General features: G+C 38.4%; 2 protein-coding genes across 5 annotated transcripts in view; one reads left to right on the top strand and one right to left on the bottom strand.

Moving 5' to 3' along the window:
• The first annotated feature begins 283 nt into the window (after positions 1-283).
• Positions 284-1,932, top strand: LOC132101439 (ras-related and estrogen-regulated growth inhibitor-like protein). Of its 2 annotated transcripts, none has more exons than XM_059506399.1 (4): positions 284-461; positions 608-661; positions 758-834; positions 1,263-1,932. In XM_059506399.1, exons 1-4 carry the CDS (start codon positions 389-391, stop codon positions 1,686-1,688), a joined length of 630 nt encoding a protein of 209 aa, XP_059362382.1. In that variant the 5' UTR covers positions 284-388; the 3' UTR covers positions 1,689-1,932. The 2 variants fall into 2 exon arrangements, with proteins under 2 accessions (XP_059362382.1, XP_059362381.1); XM_059506398.1 differs by having other exon boundaries at positions 1,260-1,932.
• Positions 1,933-3,422: 1,490 nt separating this feature from the next.
• Positions 3,423-24,061, bottom strand: part of plin1 (perilipin 1) — a 41,259-nt gene continuing 20,620 nt past the window's right edge. For 2 of the 3 annotated variants that reach the window (XM_059506396.1, XM_059506395.1), the window contains exons 5-7: positions 21,525-21,715; positions 20,895-21,035; positions 4,049-4,563 (exon numbers count right to left, since the gene is read on the bottom strand). In XM_059506396.1, the coding sequence (XP_059362379.1) occupies positions 4,189-4,563; positions 20,895-21,035; positions 21,525-21,715 (707 nt within the window). In that variant the 3' untranslated portion in view covers positions 4,049-4,188. Of the gene's footprint in view, positions 3,580-4,048; positions 4,564-20,894; positions 21,036-21,524; positions 21,716-24,061 lie in introns of those variants that run through there. The other variant, XM_059506397.1, reaches the window with a different exon arrangement.

The raw sequence follows: 24,061 nt of genomic DNA, 5'->3' as shown, positions 1-24,061 counted from the left end.
ATAAATAAATAAATAAAAGTAGAAGCAATTCTTTTTAGTAGCCTATACACCACCTTGTGGTCTAAAACAGTTTCAAAGTATGAACAATCCATGTAAACAATGACAACAAATACAGTATTCACAGCTCTCTCTCTCTCCCTCTGCAAAGTATGGCAATTAAATGCCGTTTACTGACACACCGCTCTTTTATGTCTTTCAAGCCATCATCGGACAGTCATGCAATGTTTGTTGTGATTGCTTTATTTGAGTATCTGCTCGTGAATCTCAGCGTCGGGGCGGGCACATCAGCGTCACTGGAGCGAGCACGTCAAATGAAGCCACGCCGACTCCTCAACGTTGTTGACCGCGGCGGACACGCGCCAGATCACTTGCAGCATCTGTAAAGGACATGACCGGACTAAACGGACAGAGAATGGATGCAAACGTTGTGGTGCTCGGCACAGACAATGTTGGAAAATCTGGTAAGTTTATTTTTTAGGAAGTATTCCATGATATACATCCATGAAATGCATTTCTTTCTTCTTCAGTCATCTTTTGTAACTTTAAAAACATTTGCCGTATAAGGAAATTTCCTTTCGTTAACGCTCATAGGTTTTGTGTTTTGCAGCACTTATTGTCCGATTCCTGACTCGTAGATTCATCGGGGAATATGGGGATATTGGTATGTTGCCTTTTTATTGATTTATTTATAAGTTTATAAGTTTTTATTTTATATATTTTACATTTCATTATAACTGATACGCTGGTTTCTCTACAGAGTCCCTTTACACTCACAATGTTGTTGTGGATGGACGAGAGCAAACTTTGAATATATGGGATGCACCATATTCACAGGTGATTCAGTGTTTCAGAACCAGTTAACTTTCTATCAAGTTTTTAACCTATCTTTTATATGCATGTGACCCTGGAGCACAAAACCAGTCATAAGATTTATATGATTTATATTTTGATTTAGATGATTTATACATCATCTGAGAGCTGAATAAACAATATTTCCATTGATTTATGGTTTGTTAGTATAGGACAAAATATGGCCAAGATACAACTTTTACTTTGTGTAACTTGTTAGGCTAGATAAACCAACTGTATATAATCTTGTACAGGCTATAAGACCATCTTAAACCAGCTAAGCTGGTTATTTTTATGGTATTAGCTTGGGGGGTTTTTTATGCAGTTTTTTTTTGTATATATTTAGAGAATAACACATATTCTATACACCATCTGAATGTTGAACGAATACCTAATGTTTGTCTTCTCAGCAGGACCTGTCTTCCGAGTCCTTGATGTACGAAAAGAGAGTCCAGTGGGCAAATGGTTTTGTGCTGGTCTACAGCGTCTGTGACCGAGCCAGTTTCAACGCGGTCTCCAGACTTATTCAAATAATCAAAACCAATAAAGACATTCTGGGCTTTGAGAAGATGCCCATAGTTATTGTGGGAAACAAGAGGGACCTGGACCACCGTCGTACAGTCCTCAGCGAAGAGGGCAGGCTTCTTGCACTCTCTGCAGACTGTCAGTTTTATGAGGTCTCAGCTGCTGAGAACTACCACAGTGTCCTCATGGTTTTCCATGGGCTGGTGCATTGCATCAGAGAGTCCAGGGTGTCTGTGAAAAAGTTAGCAGGCATCAAGGGCATTGTGAAGAGCATGTCTGCAGTGTTCACCCGCAGGCGGACAGATTCACTGTGAAGCTAATGGGAGCTCTGGAAATAAAGCCTATGTGGTCTGATATGACCTATTTTAGATCCATTGAGAGGGATGAGCTGTTGCTGTGGCCTGCATGAGAGTCTGGGATCTCTCATGTGACTACAGCTGGATCTTCCGTGTGGGTAACTAACAGATTGCCCTAGTTTGTCTGCCAAGGCAATGGCTTCCATTGAGAATGTGTTGAGATCAGAGAGTTCTCAATAAAATGCTTAATATCAGTCATAAATGGAGTGAATATTCCATTGTTTGAGGATAAATATGTTATTTAACGTCCTTTGCTTACTTTAAAAAGAAAAGATCAGCCTGAAATGAAAATTTGCTGAAACATTTCTCACCCTTAGGCCATCCAAAATGTAGATGAGTTTGTTTCTTCATCTGAGCAGATCTGGAGAAATGTATCATTTGCTCACCAGCGGATCCTCTGCAGTGAATGGGTGCTGTTGAAATGAGAGTCCAAACAGCTGATAAAAACATCATAATTCACAAGTGATCTACATCAACAAATGTTTTGGACTGTTTTTGCTTCTAAACTGTATTTGATCTGTGAATATTTCTCTTGAATCAGATGAGATGACTTTTACATTGGAATAAACATAATTATGGATAGAGGACTCGTAGTCAAGTGGTTTGACATTACAATTACAAAATGTAATTTGATGGCTGCAGTCGTGTTGATTACTTGTGGATTATTGTGATGTTTTTTATCAGATGTTTTAAATCTCATTCTGACGGCACCCATTCACTGCAGAGGATCCACTGGAAAGCAAATTATGTAATGCAAAATTTCTCCAATTTTGTTCAGAATAAGAAAAAATCTCATCTTCATCTTGGCTGACCTCAGGGTGAATAACTTTAAACACTTGTTACAGATGTCAGTGCTTCTGCAAAGACTCATGAATGTTGGAAGAAGGTAAACACTGGTGATGACGGCCGTGGGAATCTTTCATGATTCAATGCTGATGTGCTGTGGCCTAAATATATAAGCTGACGTAAGACAACATTGTCTTATGCTACATTTATCAAATACAAAAGGCTCCAACAGTATCGGCTGCTATCATTCAAGGAGCTGTTATCAGCTCAAGGCCGTCTTGCAGTTCATTTACAATGTTTGATGATTGTGTCTGTGTGCATTCAGATAACAGCACAGAATGTGTTTTTTCCCAGCTTCTTTTCTGAGGCTGTTTAAGTGCTTTATGGAGAACATGTATTGGATTCTAGACCACACTGTTTAATAATTCTTGTGCTATAAAGCTAATAAATCAAAGAAACCTTGGACAGTGCAATGTTACAATCAGTACATTAAAATGCTGTATTTGTATTGAATGCTTTGTTACACTAAAATCACATTGTCAATGTTATCTATGGTTGATGAAAGTTTACAGGTAGAAATTTAAACAAATGCAATGAATACATGGTGTATAGCTGTATTTATTTATTATCAATCTAAACAAAAAAATTTATATATATTCATAGACCACAATCAGGCATTACAAGTATGCATGTAAACATTTTGATCAGCTCTTTATGCTATAACTAAAGAGGCGTTTGGACAAATTAAGTTCAATTGTAATATTAATTCCATAAATAATTTAACTTAATAGTGAATAACCTTTGCTGTAATGACTTGCTGTAATTGTCAATCTAGTATCTTTAAAGTGAACCAAAAAAATCTGAGGACTTCACTCAAACATACAATAGGCAGAGACATGGCAAAAATCTGATTATGAAGTATTGAATTTATTCCTTTACTTAATGGGTTGGTTTTCTTTTTAGCCGAGTCACATCTGTGCAGTCGTGTAATGATCAAATCTCATTCCTCATATCTTGGTTTTTCAAGGGAGGTCTGATTGAAAAAGTGTATGATCACCAATTGCTGTGAATAAAAAAAATATCTAAAATTAGCACTATTTCATTAATGATATTTGCACCACCTCTTCAATTATAGTTACTATTATATAATCAGTTACAAATAATGCAATATTTAATTAAACGTATTTATTTAAGTCTCACCACAATTTCTAAATCAGCATTTTTTTTATTACACTAGTGATCAAAAGTTTGGGGTCAGTAAGGTTTTTATTTTTAGAATGAAATTATCATTTTTATTTAGCAAGGATGCATTAAATTGATTAGAAGTGACAGTAAAGACATTTATAGTGCTAAAAAATAATCGTTTCAAATAAAGGCTATTCTTTTGAACCTTCTATTCATTAGAGAATACTGAAAACAATTTATCACTGTTTCCATAAAAATATTAAGCAGCACAAGTGTTTTCAACAGTATTAATAATAAGAGTTGTTTCTTGATCAGAAAATTATCTTAACTAAATTAATAATTTGAGTTTTCCATAGGCAGTGTTGACGTACACCTCCGCCAGCACTTTAGAAATCATGACCCATGACTGCTATGCTTAATGCTGAACATGACAGACCTGCAGGATAAATAATGAAACCCATATCCCACTCTGACTATTCTTCGATTCTCATTCTGTAGTAGGGGAGGCACTTCTGCTGTTTTCCCCTGTACTAATATAAGAAGACGATGAGGAGGAGATCTGGGTGCAATCTGTCAGACTCTCCCTCTTGGATACTTTCTTGTTACTGCCACCAAGAATTACTTTCTGCTGCATAGGAATCTGCTTCATGACCTTCTTCTTCAGCTGACGGGCCTCCTCTGATATCTCCTGGAGCTCTGTAACCTTAGGGGGCTGATTTTGAGAATTGCCAGTGGGACTGTGCATGTGGTCTTCTACACTAGTCTCCAGCACCAGAGAGCTACTAACACATTCACATTCCTTTGATCCATTGTCTTCCGCCATTTGGGATCCTCCTTCTGGCTCGGAAGGTCGCCTAGGAATCTGTTATGAAAGAAAACAAAGCCATACTTTATTTTTCCACATGTGAAGGCACTCAAAGGTAGCAGAAATGCTGGAATTTGACATTCAAGCACTACTGTTCATTCGCATGAATGTATAAGCGTTAATCAAGAAAATGCCCTGGAACATCTAGTTTTCTTGATGTTCAGACAACTATACAAAGACTTCAGAAATGAGGTATTAGAACAGGGGTTTTCAAACTGTGGGTCGCAACACACTTGTGGGTCACAGAATGGAACAAGGTGGGTCGCACAAAGTCACATGGCTGCAGCTAAATTTGCGTTTCAATGACACACACTCACACAGTTCAGTCCAGGACTGCACGAATGTGACAAGTGGGGCGGGGCCGAGAGCCGTGGGAACGGAGCGAGGCCGGTGGAGTGATTTGGAAATGAGCGACACCTGCTCCACTCACCATCTCGCGTCCCACGGAGGAGATTGGAAGGATACAAAAGAGGATCGACGACAGTGAAGGACAAGAGAGGACCAGGCCTGGGTTTTATTTTGTTTTTGTTTTTTGTTTGTGCGCTGCAGTCGTCCGCGAGGGGCTGTCGCGCTGTTTTGTGTTTATTTGGTTATTAAAACTTCGTTTTATTGTCCGCCGGTTCCCGCATCCTTCCCGAAGGAGTCATCGAGGCGGTGGGCTGGTGGCAGAGCCGGATTATCCATAAGGCCACTTGGGCCAGTGCCCAGGGGCACCAACCATTCACAACAACTAGGGGGGCACCACATGAAACAAGCTTTAAAAATGTTTTTCGTAAATTGTTTAATTATTAACTTGAAATTCTTGAAAGACCATACATAACTCGTTTATGAACACAAACTTAACAACAACAATAATAATAAATTATAAATAAATAAAGATTACATGACCACTATGGAATTACATTTGTTTCAATAATAATGAACAAAACTTTTTAAAACTGAATGTAACTTTTTCAGAAACTATCAAAAATATGCCATTACAAAAGAAGAAAAACACTATGAAAATGAAAAAATTAACTCAGTCGCACAAATTTAACAGGCTCTTCAAATATGCTTCATTCTTTGTTAATGTTTTTCAAAGATTCGTTTTCGCTAATCGTGGATTCTAAATTCATTGCCACATATTTCGCTTACGTTTCGCAGTTTTTGTTTGGTGTTTTGACACAAACCTCTCGTGGGGGCGGGGTTAACAGTGATCTACTCTTATTGGATAGTCAGCTTTTGATGGACAGGTGCTCTCTGACTGGGAAGTACAGACGCCACCCAGTGGCGTGTATATTGGAAAGCTCTCGCGGTGATTAAATCTGGTCTCTACCGCAAAAAATTCTTTTTCACAGACAAAGTGAAAGACATTTATTTTAAGATCATACACAGGTTCTACCCTGTAAAGAAGTGTATACAAATATTTAAATCTGACATTGATCTTACATGCTCTTTTTGTTCGAGTTCTGAAGAAACTGTACACTTATTTTGGTCATGTCACTACACTCAGAAACTTTGGGATGATATTGGTGTGTTTGTCAACTGTAAGATTTTGCCAGGCTTCTCAGTACATATGAAAAACATTATATTTGGGTATTATGACTCTGACCCCACAAACGAAAATAACAGTTTTGTTATTAATTAAAAAAAAATCCTAAACAAATTTCACATTCACAAATGCAAATTCTCAAACTGTAAACCTGTCTTTTCTGTTTTCCTAAAAGAAATGGAAAACTATTTGAATGTAATCTCAGTGTCTAATAAGAAAGCTATAAGGACTGTTAGATTTGCTCTGCCTTTGATCTCCTTGTTTAATTTTGTTTAGATCTTGGCCCTCTTTTTATTCTTTATGTTTTTGTTTTTTTTGTGGTGGATATTATGTGATGTATGTTTATACCTTTGTATGTTTTTGTTCTCTGCATTAATGAAAATAGAAAAAGAAAAAAAAGCTCTCGCGGTGATTTGTATGCAATACGTCGTGCCTTGTGTTACTAAATATATAAATAATATCTGACCTTCGATCGTCTCAGTCTGTAAAGATGAGCTTTCAGGAGACAGAGACATGGAGCGGTGTCATCTTCCTCCTCCGCTTGTCCTCCAAGGCAGCTTGAAGTAAGCTTGTGTTACTGAAGTAACCAATAACATCGATACAAGTTTTTCATGTTACAGTGTGCTACAGTTTGTTGCGGGTTATTATTGTCATTCAGTAACACAGGCTTACTTCAGGCTGCCTTGAAGGACAAGAGCTCATCTTTACAGACTGAGACGATTGAAGGTCAAATATTATTTACATATTTAGTAATACAAATCACAATCACGAGAGCTTTCCAATATTTGCGCCACTGAATGGCGTCTGTACTTCCCGCCGGTCAGAGAGCACCTGTCCATCAAAAGCTGACTATCCAATCAGAGTAGATCACTGTTAAGCCCGCCCCCACGAGAGGTTTGTGTCAAAACACCAAACGAAAAATTGCAAAATGTAAGCGAAATCTGGTCCGGTGGTCAACTCACTCCAGCTCACCGCCTCGAGCATCCTCGGCGGCAGACTCCTTCGCCCTTCTCGATGGCACCGCGGATTCATCCCAGTGGCGAGGGATCTTTGGCACCAGTGTAACACATGAAAAACTTCACAATCACGGGAAGAAGGAAGCGGGAACCGGGAACCCACTCATCACAACGATATAGCCCACCAACATTAATAACGAACTGCAATATCCTTAGTGTGATTTTCGAATTGCAATTAAGTCCGCGTGCGTTGCGGGTTTTGAAGCGCGGGCGCGCACGAGTTGTAATAACAGTGAAGGTCTCAGAGCAGTGTCATTAAAAGGTTCAATCGGTCCGCATTATTAAAGAGAAAAAACTTGCTCACTTCAATACACTATATTCTGCATGAGATTGCATACACCAGAAAATTCAAATGTTATGAAAACGGTTTCAGGTAGGCCATGTCCATTCATTCCTATCGTCCGTTTGAACTCTGCACTTTTCTCTTTCGGGAAACGGTTTGTAAAAAGCATAGTACAGGGTGAGCGGGGCACAAACACAGGGTTAATTGTAACACTACAAGATGTAAACATTTCCACATAACAAAATGTACAACAGTTCGCAATATTTCCTTGATGCATCATCTCTGTTTAGAGAAAAATTTGCCAAAATTTCAGAAATCAAAAAACCTTTAACCATTGCAAAAATAAATTTCTGCCTGAACTAAATGTCACCCAGTTTTTTGTTTGTTTATTTAAAATGAGATACTCTTGTTTAACAAGTTTATTATTGTTTTTAACGTATTTCACAATTATTTTAATCTCCAAACTGTTTTAGATAGTTCTGCTTAGATTTTTATGCTTTTCTAAAAAAAAAGGGTTGGATTGTGCTCTGTTCTCGCCAACACACACGGAAGGATTGTGAATGCATTTTCTGCGACAAAACACAGCAGTGCAGATTACAGTTCACTGGAGTGAGCCTGTTTCATGTTTTTATGGACACTACATATTTTAACATCTGTAAACAAAAATTTTAACTTAAATATTAGTAGTGAAATTTTTCAGTTGTACTGTAAAATAAAATGGTTATTTTTCTTAAATACTTAATTTCTGTCATAAAACTTTTAAGTAAGATTATAGGCTTAAAGTTATGTCAACCGTTTTGTTTTTTTTCTCAAATATTTTGGTGGGTCGTGAAATAGATTACACTTGTCTAGGTGGGTCGTGGAATGGAAAAGTTTGGGAACCCCTGCATTAGAATATACTAAACTCTTTGATGCAGAGTTTAATTTAATTCCCACTCTCCTAAACACTTTGGCTTGCAGAATATTTGCTTTGTTTTCGATGGCTAGGGCTAAATGTGGTTGACCTGTCTCTTTCACTTGTTTCAAACATCTTTTTTTTTTTTTCTAACATACCACATGTCCTCAAAAGCGGCATCAGGAAGGCACAAATCACACAACATCTCCCTGTATGTTGACAGATATCCAGCAGCTAGAGGGCAGAGTAACTTTGGTGCCAGACCTATTGGAGTCTCCTCTTTTTGTCTAGCTATTTTATGGGATCTCAAACAGTCCCAGGCCAGGGGTTAATTAGGGAGAGATGGGTCTGTCTGTAGCCAATTACAGCTCTTAGTCACATTCCCTGACCTCTATTGCCTCTTTTTTTTAAACTACAGTGAAAGCTTAAGATCTACATCATTAAAGGGATAGTTCACCTGAAAAGGAAAATTCTGTCATCATTTATTCACCGCCATATCATTCCAAACTTGTATGTTCTCTCTAAACAGAGATATTTTGAAATTATTTTATTTTCCAATGATTTGTACCCCATTGCCATTTAGTGGACAAACACAATTGCAAAATATATTCTTTTATTTTACAAAGAAAAAGGAAAGACAAAAGGTCTGGGACAATGTGAGGGTAAGTGGGGCAACGTGAGGGTAAGTGATGACAGAATTTTCATTTTTCATTTTAAAACAAAAAAGCAAAACAAAACATAAATTAACTACAAAACTAAAGAAAACACATCACGACAGAACTAAACAAACGCAACAAAAAACAAAGCAATGAAGAAAAAAAATAAACTATGCAAGGATTTATTGCACAGTGCCTAAATGGGAAGGTTGTGGCACCGAAATTGAAAAAGAAAGGCCAAAGAAAGTTTCTTTGCAATTTTCCGTAGCCAGGCAGATCAGAGTGCCTTATCTACTTCTAAGAACATGAAGAAACGTGTGGCCTCTGCTCATAACTGTTAACACTGTGGTGATATCACAGATCTTTCAGACTTTCCACTCAGTTAAACTCACGCAGATCCTTAAGGAACATGCAGACACAAGCAGCAACATATCTCTACCTTTCAACAAACAAACTCTTAGACAAAACAACCCAAATATTCATAGAATGATAAGATCATCTATGAGATGTGACTTAGTAGCACAGTCTAACCCAATTTAAAAAATGACATTGTGTGTAAAGGTGCAAACATGTGCCCAAAATGTATTTTTAAACCAACTCTAAAGCAAAAAACGTATTGAGCGAGAGAGAGAGAGAGAGAGAGAGAGAGAGAGAAACTGAATCACTGAGGTAAGGGTAATTAAATGTAATTCATAAACATGAATGTATGCAACTGCACTCTGTGTGCACTTACATCATTCAAATAGCTTCCATGCAGTTTGTTGTATCACAGATGTCATCTTCCAGCTGCTCTCGGGGTACTTTGTGTAATAACAAATATCTCTGTACCTGTGTCACTTCACATGTGTGATGTCTGTGCTAGTGGTCTGTGGCTAATTACAATTTCAGACCATGTTTCATAGAAGCCACCAGTGGGCTTTTTCTACTCATGGACATCTTCCAGTGAAACTCGCATGCTGTTTTTCAAGGAATTCAAGACCAATATGAAATAAGAAAAATTGAGAACTTTAAATGATACATTATATTTTCTCTGATGTCATCTTGTATAACTACTAGGTTAAAGAATCACCTGGGACTAGGTATTCAGCATGTAATGAAAAACTAAACCTCTGCATGCTGGAATTAGTCCAGGTCTTTATGAACCTGTAAATCTTAATGAGTGTTACTAAATAACTGAAGAATTTTTATAGGGTATTTATAGCAATGACACATGGACAAGCGTTAAAGGGATAGTTCAACCAAAAATGAAAATTGGATGTTTATCTGCTTACCATGCATCGGCTGTTGAGAACAAGCTCAGGACAGTTCCGACATTGGAACTGTCGGAACTGTGAATGAACGAGGAACGAGGTGAATCAGAGGTAAAAAATTATATAAATACTGTTCAGTTTCTTGCACAGACCAATCGTTTTGTGTCTTCACACATCAATGTATTGTCATAAGCCAAAGGGTTTAATTTGGTTTTGTTTGAGTATGTTTTTTTTTACTCTCAAAATGTGATTCCCATTCACTTCCATTATATGACTGACAGGCTGCAACGGTTTGAGTTAAAAAATATTTGTTTGTGTTCTATTGAAGAAAAAGTCACCTACATCTTGGATACCCCCGGGTAAGCAGATAAACATCAAAATTTCATTTTTGGGTGGACCTTTAACTCAAACTATTCACTGCAATTATTCACAGAATATGAATGATAAAGAATGAGAATTTAATGCCATGAGAGTTTTAAGACTGAATTAATTTTCAGTTTAGTAGGAGGATTTCAGTTAGATCTGACCCCTTAATTCTGTTAGAATAAAGCTGAAGGAGGTAATGTTAATAAAAGCTTATGCACTACCCTTTAAAAGGTCAGTGTGATTTTATTTCTAAAAGAAATGTCTTATTCCCAGCAATGTTTATTTGATCAAATATACAGAGAATATTAAAGTTAAATTAATATTGTGAAATATTATTACAATTTAAAGTTTTATTTGAATATATATATATATATATATTTATGTGTGTGTGTGTGTGTGTGTGTCCGTGTGTATACAACGCAAAGATGTTGTACCAGCTAAGAAGATCAGCACTTTTAGAGTTTCATCTCCATATCTGATGTGAGCATAAGTATTGGAACAGTTGCCTCACAGGTCTTTCTAAGTGTTCAGCTGTGTCCTGTTGCATTAATTCTTCAGATATTAAAAGCAAGGAATGTGTCTTATCAGTTATGTCCATTGCGTCTGCATTCTAAGTCTTGCATTCGATGATGACACATACAAACCAGGATGAAGACGAGGAAGCTGACTCTGAAAGAAAAGCAAGCAATTTGGATACTAAAATAAAATAGGAAGTCAATTACAACTAAACAAAGGGCATGGTGAAATCAAGAGTTTGGAAACTACTGGCGACATCAGCAACCAACGACGACCTGATCGGCTGAGAAAAACAACAGCAGTTGATCATATCATAACAAATCATAAGAGTTCAAATAAACCCTAAAATACATGTCTGTAAAATCACCAACAACCTCCAGAAAGCTGGGCTGATGCTCTGTCAATCTACAGTCTGCAGGTAAATTTGACACAGAATTACAGAAGCTACACAGCAAGATACAAACCTCTGATCAGCACCAAAAATAGAAAGGCAAGATTCTTCACAAATGTGAGTTGATGGACCAATGGTACAAAGATTAACCTTTATCTAAGTGATTGGAAAGCAAAAGTGTGGAGAAAAAAGGGAACTGCAAATGATCCTAAACATACAACCTCATCTGTAAAGCTTGGTGGAGGTGGTGTCATGGCATGGACATGCATTGCTGTCTCTAGAACAAGACCTCTTCATTTTAATGATGACTTCATGTATGAGGGCAGTAGCAGAATGAATTTGGAAAGGTACAAAGTCATCTTGGCTACCAATATTCAAGAAAATGTCACCAAACTCATTAGAAAGCACTTCATATTGCATCAGGACAATGACCCAAAACACCCTGCCAGTTCAGTCAAGGACTTTATCAGGGCAAAGAAATGTAAAGTCTTAGCATGCCAAAATCAATCTCCAGATTTAAATCCGATTGAACATTAATTTAACCAGCTGAAGAAGAGACTAAAGACAGAAACTCCCCAAAACAAGCAACAGTTGGAATTGGATGCATTAAAGGCTGGGGAAAAGCATTTCAAAGCATAAGACCAAGAGTTTATTTAAAATGTTCTGTAGGTCACATATTCATATTTTAATCATATTTGCTCCACAGCAGAGAAAGCAATTCTGTCTTTACTGTTCCAATACTTATGGAGGGCACTGCATAGACACACACACACACACACACACACACACACACACACACACACACACACACACACACACACACACACACACACACACAGGTGCATGTCAATGAATTAGAATGTCATGAAAAAGTTCATTTATTGAAGTAGATTGTCCAGAAGACAATCATTGACACAGTGGCGCCCCCAGAAAATTTTAACAAGGGTGGCCAGATGAGGCCACAATAAATTTTGGGGTGGCACATTAAAAAAGGGTTTGCAATATAGACAAAAAGTTATATTTCTGTGATTTCTGGGATTTTATCGATAACGATAATTAAACTATTTTGCTGAGTGTTATTGTGCTGATGTCTTATTTCTAATTGTGCTGACAGCTGACTCCTGATTTTTTTATTTTTACCTTTACACCATTGTTTCTAAAAGTGTGCACCATCTTTTAGGTCAAATACTTGCATTTGGGCTGTTACCAAGCAAATGCAATCAGTATCAACCATATTGATCTTTGCAATGTAGAGAATACAGAAGCTGCATCTGAAGTGCCATTTAAATGTTTTTACACACTGTTTAATGCAGCTCTGTGGAACATGGGATACTTTAACCTGCCGTTACAAATGAATAAACAATGTTTTGATATTTTAAAGATAAAACATTGAAAACTGATGTTTGAAATTATTTAAAATATGAAAAGGTACCTAAAATGTGAAATTAAAACCACCAATAGGTGGCAGCGAGTCACTGTTAATAAGTGATTCATTGCGATTGAACCGAATCATTTAAACGGTTGATTCATTCAAGAACTAAACACTTTAATGTTGCTCAGAGATGCAAAACTGTGGCTGCAGCGGGTGCTGCATGTTTTTTTTTTTTTACTTCTTAATCTATTGTAAATTTACATTCTGCATTTAAAAATATAGTACCCATTGCAAATCATCCTAGGGGGTGGCCACAGGGGTGGCCAGAGTTTATACAGGGGTGGCTGTGGCGGTGGTGGTGACCCCTTGGGGGCGCCCCTACATTGACACCCTGCACAAGGAGGGTAAGCCACAAACATTCATTGCCAAAGAAGCTGGCTGTTTATAGAGTGCTGTATAAAAGCATGTTAACAGAGAGTTGAGTGGAAGGGAAAAGTGTGGAAGAAAAAGATGCACAACCAACCGAGAGAACCGCAGCCTTATGAGGATTGTCAAGTGAAACTGATTCAAGAATTTGAGTGAACTTCACAAGGAATGGCATGAGGCTGGGGTCAAGGCATACAGACGAGTCAAGGAATTTGGCTACAGTTGTCATATTCCTCTTGTTAAGCCACTACAGAACCATAGACAACGTCAGAGGCGTCTTACCTGGGCTAAGGAGAAGAAGAACTGGACTGTTGCCCAGTGGTCCAAAGTACTCTTTTCAAATGAGAGCAAGTTTTGTATTTAATTTGGAAATCAAGGTCCTAGAGTCCGGAGGAAGGGTGGAGAAGCTCATAGCCCAAGTTGCTTGATGTCCAGTGTTAAGTTTCCACAGTCTGTGATGATTTCGGTTGCAATGTCATCTGCTGGTATTGGTCTATTGTTTTTTTTTTTTTGAAAAAACAAGTCACTGCACCCGTTTACCAAGAAATTTTGGAGCACTTCATTTTTCCTTCTGATGACCAGCTTTTTGAAGATACTGATTTCATTTTCCAGCAGGATTTGGCACCTGCCCACACTGCCAAAAGCACCAAGAGTTGGTTAAATGACCATGGTGTTGGTGTGCTTGACTGGCCAGCAAACTTACCAGACCTGAACCCCAGAGAGAATCCATGGGGTATTGTCAAGGGAAAAATTAGAAGAGATTTTTAGAAGAGAAGAGACCAAAAAATGCAGATGACCTGAAGGCCACTGTCAAAGAAACCTGTGCTTCCACACCACCTCAGCAGTGCCACAAACTGAACACCTACATGCCAGGCTGAATTCAGGCAGTAATTTAAGCAAAGGAGCCCCTGCCAAGTATTGAGTACATGTACAGGAAATGAACATACTTACCAGAAGGCCAACAATTCACAAAAATGCACTGCCACAGTTCTTCTCGGTTTAGTCTGTCTCAGTTTGTTCTATTTCATCATGTCATTCCAGACTGACTGATGATGATGATGATGAGATCAGATCTCTGTGTAAAGCACTGGCTGCTGTCAGACTCCTTGTGCAAACAAAAATCTCACTGGATTATTACAATGAATGGAAAAAATAATGTTTGGAACATTTTTTGTTGGTGAAAATACTATTGGCCTTTTGCACAGTACTGTATGTATATATATATATATATATATATATATATATATATATATATATATATATATATATATATATATATATACAGGTCCTTCTAAAAAAATTAGCATATTGTGATAAAAGTTCATTATTTTCCATAATGTAATGATAAAAACTAAACTTTCATATATTTTAGATTCATTGCACACCAACTGAAATATTTCAGGTCTTTTATTGTTTTAATACTGATGATTTTGGCATACAGCTCATGAAAACCCAAAATTCCTATCTCAAAAAATTAGCATATAATGAAAAGGTTCTCTAAACGAGCTATTAACCTAATCATCTGAATCAACTAATTAACTCTAAACACCTGCAAAAGATTCCTGAGGCTTTTAAAAACTCCCAGCCTGGTTCATTACTCAAAACCGCAATCATGGGTAAGACTGCCGACCTGACTGCTGTCCAGAAGGCCATCATTGACACCCTCAAGCGAGAGGGTAAGACACAGAAAGAAATTTCTGAACGAATAGGCTGTTCCCAGAGTGCTGTATCAAGGCACCTCAGTGGGAAGTCTGTGGGAAGGAAAAAGTGTGGCAAAAAACGCTGCACAACGAGAATAGGTGACCGGACCCTGAGGAAGAATGTGGAGAAGGACCGATTCCAGACCTTGGGGGACCTGCGGAAGCAGTGGACTGAGTCTGGAGTAGAAACATCCAGAGCCACCGTGCACAGGCATGTGCAGGAAATGGGCTACAGAGAAGCAGCACTGGACTGTTGCACAGTGATTCAAAGTACTTTTTTCGGATGAAAGCAAATTTTGCATGTCATTCGGAAAACAAGGTGCCAGAGTCTGGAGGAAGACTGGGGAGAAGGAAATGCCAAAATGCCTGAAGTCCAGTGTCAAGTACCCACAGTCAGTGATGGTCTGGGGTGCCATGTCAGCTGCTGGTGTTGGTCCACTGTGTTTTATCAAGGGCAGGGTCAATGCAGCTAGCTATCAGGAGATTTTGGAGCACTTCATGCTTCCATCTGCTGAAAAGCTTTATGGAGATGAAGATTTCGTTTTTCAGCATGACCTGGCACCTGCTCACAGTGCCAAAACCACTGGTAAATGCTTTACTGACCATGGTATTACTGTGCTCAATTGGCCTGCCAACTCTCCTGACCTGAACCCCATAGAGAATCTGTGGGATATTGTGAAGAGAAAGTTGAGAGACGCAAGACCCAACACTCTGGATGAGCTTAAGGCCGCTATCGAAGCATCCTGGGCCTCCATAACACCTCAGCAGTGCCACAGGCTGATTGCCTCCATGCCACGCCGCATTGAAGCAGTCATTTCTGCAAAAGGATTCCCGACCAAGTATTGAGTGCATAACTGAACATAATTATTTGAAGGTTGACTTTTTTGTATTAAAAACACTTTTTTTTTATTGGTCAGATGAAATATGCTAATTTTGTGAGATATGAATTTTGGGTTTTCATGAGCTGTATGCCAAATTCATCAGTATTAAAACAATAAAAGACCTGAAATATTTCAGTTGGTGTGCAATGAATCTAAAATATATGAAAGTTTAATTTTTATCATTACATTATGGAAAATAATGAACTTTTATCACAATATGCTAATTTTTTGAGAAGGACCTGTATATATATATACACACCGTATTTTCCGGACTATAAGTCGCACTTTTTTTCATAGTTTGGCTGGTCCTGCGACTTATAGTCAGGTGCGACTTATTTATCGAAATTAATTTGACATGAACCGAGAGAAATGAACCAAGAGAAAACATTACCGTCTACAGCCGTGAGAGGGTGCTCTATGTTTTCAGTGGTAGGCTACAGGAGCACTGAGCAGCATAGAGCGCCCTCTCGCGGCTGTAGACGTTAATGTTTTCTCTTGGTTCTTGATTCTAAATAAATGTGACTTATAGTCCAGTGCGACTTATATGTTTTTTCCTCGTCATGACGTATTTTTGGACTGATGCAAATTATACTTAGGTGCGACTTATAGTCCGAAAAATACGGTGTGTGTGTGTGTGTATATATATATATATATATATATATATATATATATATATATATATATATATATATATATATATATATATACAGTACAGACCAAAAGTTTGGACACACCTTCTCATTCAAAGAGTTTTCTTTATTTTCATGACTATGAAAATTGTAGATTCACACTGAAGGCATCAAAACTATGAATTAACACATGTGGAATTATATATGGAATTTTATACATAACAAAAAAGTGTGAAACAACTGAAAATATGTCATATTCTAGGTTCTTCAAAGTAGCCATACCACAGGGAGTTTGATAGTAAGTACAGTGATTTACGAAAGTCAGAATAGTGTGCTCTCAGTGGTATTTAAAATATTAAATACCACTGTGGGCAAACTACTGTATGGCAATCTATTATTGACTTTCACAAGTGCAAAAAGACTTAGTCAGGATCTGCAGGGGGCTGGAATGTGTGAACTAAAAGCTCAGTGTTTAAATGGACATTCTTGCTTAATAAAGAAATACCAAAATAAGTGATTTAACTGTTAAAAATTCCAGTTATCCAATATCCTAGTGCCTTATCTAAGCAGTGGAGCCTGAAAAGGCAACTTGTTGATCTGATTCTCAAATATTTTTCTAAACATGTCCCTTCTGGATCTGCACTTACACTTACTACATTTATTTGATATAAATGCTCAATTTGCTTTTTGTGGAAACCATGATACATTTTTCAATGTGTCCTTGCTGAATGAAAGTGTAAATTTATTTAAAAAATAAAATACTAAAATAAATTTAATTAAAACAATAAAAAAAAAAACTGATTCTATTACTCCAGTTTAAAAACTAAAACCAGACAGGAACAGTTATCTTCTTATCCGATGGCAAAAATACTCATGTATAATACAGATGACCTCCACCTCATCTGTTTTTGATTAAACCCTCATGTGGGCATCTCCTTTTCACACAACACTTTGCAAATGGCTAGAAAACATGTCTGCACATGTGTTTGTGCTGTGCCATGTGCCCTGGTTTCTGCTTGACAATAAACAATACAAGCAGGATTAACGTGATTTTGAATTCAATTGCATCCGATTGCTTCTGTTGAAACTGACTATAGAAGAGGCGTTTCATGGGTTGCACTGATGTGTGTTGTGACAGGTTTTTGAAGTGTCTACAGTGGAAGTGAGGTATAATGAGGACTTTTACAGGACACAATAGGGTCAGACAACCACTCTGCCTAGCAACAGTCAAAGACTGAGGACCACTGTGCTTCATCACTATACCCATGTCAGGATAACTACCAGAGGTCTTCTTACTTCTTACAGAGGTCTTCTTATCTTATCTCTTCTTACAGAGGACTGCTCTTTCACGACAAGCACCTGTAAATTTTCATACACATCATACATGTCTGACAGATTTTGATAAATGAATGGATCATTTTGCATGTGATGACTCACCCAATGAATGTTTAGAAGTTTTGAGGAGTTTGACAATTTCACTGAGAATCAATTTATCAGTTTGGATCAGCAAGCCATGCAAATTTTGTAACTGTTTTTTACAATTCTTTCTACAATTTTTTTCAATTTGTCAAAAATACACAGCTCTACAATATGTTACAATATGTTAAATCAACAAGAAATCGAACCTGAGGTGAACAAGAAACAAACGCTTTAGAACTTATTGTTTTGAGAAAAAACTTTAACTCAAGAATTAAGCCAAAGAGATTGAAGGGAAAAAAAATGCAAGATGCTATAACGTAGTTGTGAAGAAAGGTCACAAATTATTTAAACAATTCAATGTTGCTCTCAGTCTAGACAGAATCTATAATGAAAATATCCCCTGATATGCAGAGCTGGGTGTGTGATTACAGCAGAGCTGGGTGATGAGTTTGAGGTGTGTGTGTTTGTTTGTGTTGAACGGGCTCTATGCACATGTGAGGAGTCCACGTGAACTGGTTTCCAGGCAGTACAAACCACGTGAGGGGCAAAATCAAATCAAACCCAAGGATGACTGACTCACTCACCAGCCCATAATAAGAGAGGTTGTGCATTGCTGTCTCCCTGACTGTGCCATAGGACCCCAGGACAATCCTGACTCCATCCTTAGCCAGGTTGAAGCTGATTAGAAGGGGTTTCTTTACATTAGTCACCACAGACCCATAGACCTTCAATAATTGCTGCCCTAATCTACTGACCAGAACTCGGCAGCATATCACTCTGCTAGAGAAAATATACTATGGGCCCTATCACGCATTGCTGGTGCAATGCTTTTATAAGGAGCTGAAAATAGTCTGCGCCATAGACCAACTCAAACCTGGTCTAAAGTCTGGCGCAATGTTTTTTCTTTGTTATTTAAAGAGCGTGTTAGTATAGGCGTACATGCTGTACAGGGACGCACAGCAGAACACAAACATGCCAAATATAAAAAAATAAAGGATTGCAATGCATAATAATTTTTTGTAGGCTAATTAAATATATATATATTGTCACAGGGTGAAGAATCACACGACAGCAAGGAGTGCAAGGTAAGGCCCCGGAGGGTGAATTTATTTGAGAGAGTTCAGTGTTCAGGAGTGGGAAGTGCTGGTGCGCTGATCGTGGTGGTGTCCCAGGAGATGATGGCTGTTACCTTCTTCTGCTGGGGTTTAATCAGGCCGCGGCCCACCTGGAACCCCAGATACTTGGCCTCGGTACGGACGAGGTGGCACTTCCGGGGATTGGCCATAAGTCCAGCCCTCCGGAGTTTCCTAACACCCTCCGGAGCCGCTCTAGGTGGTCCTCCCACCGCTCGGAGTGGACAACGACATCGTCCAGGTAGGTGGCAGCGTAGGCTTGATGGGGCCGCAGGAGGATGTCCATCATGCGCTGGAAGGTTGCCGGCGCCCCGTGCAGGCCGAACGGGAGGGTCCGGTATTGCCAGTGGCCACTTGGGGTGGAGAAGGCGGTCTTGGGCTTGGCGTCCTCTGTGAGTCCAACTTGTCAGTACCCTTTGGTCAGGTCGAGGGTGGAGATATACCGGGCCCTCCCGAGGAGTTCGTCCACCCTGGGCATTGGATAGCCGTTGAACTCCGAGATTTCGTTTAGGCGGCGGTATTCATTACAGAACCGGAGGGTGCCATCAGGCTTCAGGGCCAGGACGATGGGGCTGGACCAGGGGATCCGGGATGGTTCGATCACCCCTAACTTTAACATCTCCTTAACTTCCTCCTCGATGGCGTGTCGCCGAGCCTCCGGGACACGATAGGGCCGCTGCCTCACGATGAGTCCTGGTGGTGTCCGGATGTCGTGCTGTACCACGTTGGTCCACCCAGGGAGTGGGGAGAACACATCGGGGAACTGACCGACCAGGTGCTGCAGCTCCGTTTTCTGGGCGGCGGACAGTTGGGGCTCCATGTCCACAACCTCTCCTCAGGAGGTTAGACCCTAATTTGTTAGCTACTGTAAATGAAGAGATATGAAATAGCTAGATCTTATCAATAAACATTTATTAATTCATAGCCTAATGCAACAATTACATAATTAAATATAATTATGACATTTCATTTTTAAATTTTCATGTAAAAGTCTAAAGCTAAATAAATAGCTGTTCTTGCCTTTCATTTCAGATGTCTGCTTCTAGGGGCCGTTCACATATCGCATCTTTTTCGCGCTCAAGGTCGTTATTTCAACCGTAGGTGCGCGGCTGCGGTGAGCACGCTCATAATGGAAGCAACGTGGTGCGCTACTTTTTCCAGGCGGGTTTTTCCTTCTCATCTCCAGAAATATATCTAGTAGTAAAGCTAATGCGAGCCGAGGTGAGGCTAGAAATCAATTAATCCTTTGCTGATACTTCTTCGTCGTCATCATGGAGAGCGCAGTTTGGTTGCATAGCAATGACAGACGCCATGGCAGCGCAAGCGTTTGGTCTAAAACGGCACCCAGTGACGGATGGTGTAGCAATATTGTTGTCCGGGTGGAAATCGGGAGAAATTCGGGAGAAAGGTCGGTCCGGGAGATTTTCGGGAGGGGCTTTGAAATTCGGGAGTCTCCCGGAAAATTAGGGAGGGTTGGCATGTATGATTTGTAGAGATGTAGAGATGTGGGGGCATGTTAGAACAAGCCATTTGGAGGTGGGGGGTGGGGGGGGGGGTTGTTTGACCCTTAACTTTTTTAAAGAATATCTCTTTGGATTTGACACTTTAGTCTTTGCAACTTTACAGATCTTCTTCATGCACCAAGAGCTTTCCAAAAAGAAAGGAAAAATTGAAATAGCATCATATGACCCCTTTAAGAACTAACATGAAACCTAAAAGGCTAATAGTTTGAATTGATATAAGTGATAATTACCACTTATATCAACTCAAAACTATAGGCCTTTTAGGTTTCATGTTAGTTCATCGGTTACATCGGTCTTAAATTACCAGATTTAGTGATGCTAAAAAAAAAAATCCCACTAACCTCTAGCTGCTCAAACTCATTACTGGTCATCACCTTCAGAGTATCGTGCTGTTGCGCATCTTTCAGAAACACTGCCACAGAGCTTGGCAGACCCAGTATTACACTTCCTATGGTCTTCACAGTCTTCAAGGTATATTCAACCTTAAAAAGACAAAATCAGCTCTTAGAAATTTCATGTTTACTGTTTTAATTTTGTTTTTGTACAGGCAATAATTTTTCCAGACTCTTTAGCCTCCTCTTTTGTTGCACTTGGGGTCTTTGGACCCCAGTTTGAAAATCCCTGGCTTGATCAGTCCTTACAACTGTGTTTATAATTGCCGGTTTGACAATGTTGCTACAGCATGACACAAAGGTGAATGCACGTGTTGAGTCATGTCCTGAGTTGGGCTCTCTGTTTGGGTCTGCAGGCTTGGCAGGGTGTGGAATCACAGTAATTTGGTGTACTAATTGAGCAAGAGGTATGCGCAATGGTGGTTTCCAAAATTAAGGAAACAACACTGATAGCCCTTCATTTTGTAAGGACTCTATGAAGAGTTGAACATAATTACATAACCTAACATTTCATGTGGCTGAAGCCACATTTTGTTCTTGGGAGGAAAAACTAACACTTGAATGCTGTTTGCTACTTACCAGAGGACTCACACCAGGGATCTGTGTGACCAGTTCCTGACCTTGACGTTTGGAGCGCTGGAGTTGTGCAGCTGTCTTCTCAAATGCCCGTCTGTAGATGGTGCCGGACAGTTCTCCCAGCCTGCTGAAGCTAGGCTTTGGGCCAGAAGTTCCAACATCAGGCCCCTGCTCTCCCACACTCCCATCATCCTCTGCAAAATAAACATCTTATGTGAGGACATAAACAGTGAAAGGGAGGACTTTTAACTGCTTTCATGCTCTATTACAGTGGTCCAAACACTCATTTTATTCACTCACACTCTGTGACAAAAAGATGACTATGAAAGGGTCACAGAGTGGTTAAGATGACTTTATGCAAAGTAAAAAAAAAATATATAACAGTCAAAATTAAAAGATAACAATGGAATAAACAGGCAATAATAACATGTATTAATATAATATATTCACTTACTTTTTTAAATATTTAGTCATTTGAAAACAGTATTCTTCTCTGTATGTGTGTCTAGCATTCAAATGTTTGGGGTTAGTAAGATCTTTACAAGTTTTTGAAAAGCCTCCTTTTTTTCTCCCCAAAGCTGCATTATTTGATCAAAAATTCTGTAAAAGCAGTAATATTGTGAATATTATTACCATTTAAAATAGCTACTAATATTAAATAATGTGTTGTTTAATATTTTTGTGGAAAGTGTGGTACATTTTTTGGGAATCTTTAATGACTGAAAAGAACAGCATTTATTTGTAACTCTATAAATGCATTTATTGTCAGATTTGATCATTGGATTTATTGTATTAAAAGTATTCCTTTATTTCAAAACAATTTTATAAAGATCAGAATGTTTTTGAAAGAAATACTTTTATTCACTAAGATGCATTAAAGGATATAATCTGATTATATTGATTTTACTTATAAATATATATATATATATATATATATATATATATATATATATATATATATATATATATATATATATATCTTTCACATATTTTTCTATTACATGAAATGGTTTTGTGCAGGCTTCATGGCCCACAAATGTGCCAACTATAGCACTGGTTTCCTAAATAGTGGGAGGAAATGTATTCCTTCAGGCTAGGAAATGACAAAAACAAAAATATGGCAGAAATGAAGAAAGAGAGATTCTTAGCACTTTATCTTCAGGGCAGATTTATAAATGATCTCAATACAGAAGGGTTAAAAAGAGAAGTTCCTCAGGAAGCACTTCCTCTCTGTGTATAAACAGAACAAACAGCACCCAATACAATAATGCTACACACTGACTACTAAGCTCAGGGCTACAGAGGCATTCAGGCCCTCTCGCTCAATATCCACCATTAAATGCAATCCAATTCAATTTACAAAGGCAGACAAAACACACACTAAACAGATTCTCTCTGCTGAATCTACCATTAAACATGGCCACAGAAAGACACAAGCATGAAAAAATGCTTTAACTTTATTGGTATAGAAATAACCAGCAGCGTGCTGCTTCTTTATGGCCACGTGAGGAAGGAATTATCCCATTCGACACACTTTCACACTCATAGACAAACAAAGGATAAAGCAGAAAGAGCTGTCCACAGGACACTTTACTTTTCTGTTTCTAAGGAATCAAAGGAATTATTGCGTCTGAGCAAAACGATCTCTAATTCAATTTAGTAAATTATCAAACAACCACATACCACAATGCATTGAATGTCAGGAACACATGTAATGTACACTATCCTTACATAGAAAGGTAAAAATAATTGAGTAACACTTTATTTTAAAGGAATATTTGACCCAAAATTGAAGATTTGTTGATTATGTGTTCACCCTCAGTTCATCCAAAATATGGATGAATTTATTCTTTCATCTGAAGAGATTTGTAGAAATGTATCATTTACATCACTTCCTCACCAATGAATCCTTTGCAGTGAATGGGTGCCGTCAGCATTAGTCTCCAAACAGCTCATAAAAAAAAAAAACCATCACAATAATCCATAAAAATATTTGTAATCCACAAGCTGCATGTTAGTAATAAATCCATCATTAGAATGGTTTTAACTTCAACCCATTGTCAGTGGATTTTGACGTGAAAGGACAACGAGGGATGGACTTTTTATTTAATAGAAAAGAGATTAGTCTCTTACAAACATGCAGCTTGTCACTTCACAACTGATGGACTGGAGCTTTGTGGATTATTGTGATGTTTTTATCAGCTGGTTGGACTCTCATTCTGACGGCACCCATTCACTGCAGATGATCCATTGTTGAGTAAGTGGTTTAATGCTAAATTTCTTTAAATCTACTCAGATGAAGAAACAAACTCATCTACATCTTGTACATTTTTCTATTCAACTATTCCTTTAAGGTAATGTGGCTTCCATATTATTTAAACCCATCCATTCAGCAACTGTATCTACTTTGTTTAATGTTTTTTAAAAATTTAATTTTACTGAATAACCCTGCCTTTTTTTAGACATCAAGCACTGAGAGCGAAGCACTAGGGATCAATTCAAGCCAAAGTTCAAAGCCTGAATAGTTGTGTTGCAAAAGA

The sequence above is a fragment of the Carassius carassius genome, chromosome 23 (assembly GCF_963082965.1).
Source record: "Carassius carassius chromosome 23, fCarCar2.1, whole genome shotgun sequence".
NCBI classification, from domain to species: Eukaryota; Metazoa; Chordata; class Actinopteri; order Cypriniformes; family Cyprinidae; genus Carassius; species Carassius carassius.
This window is presented reverse-complemented; position numbering and strand designations above follow the sequence as displayed.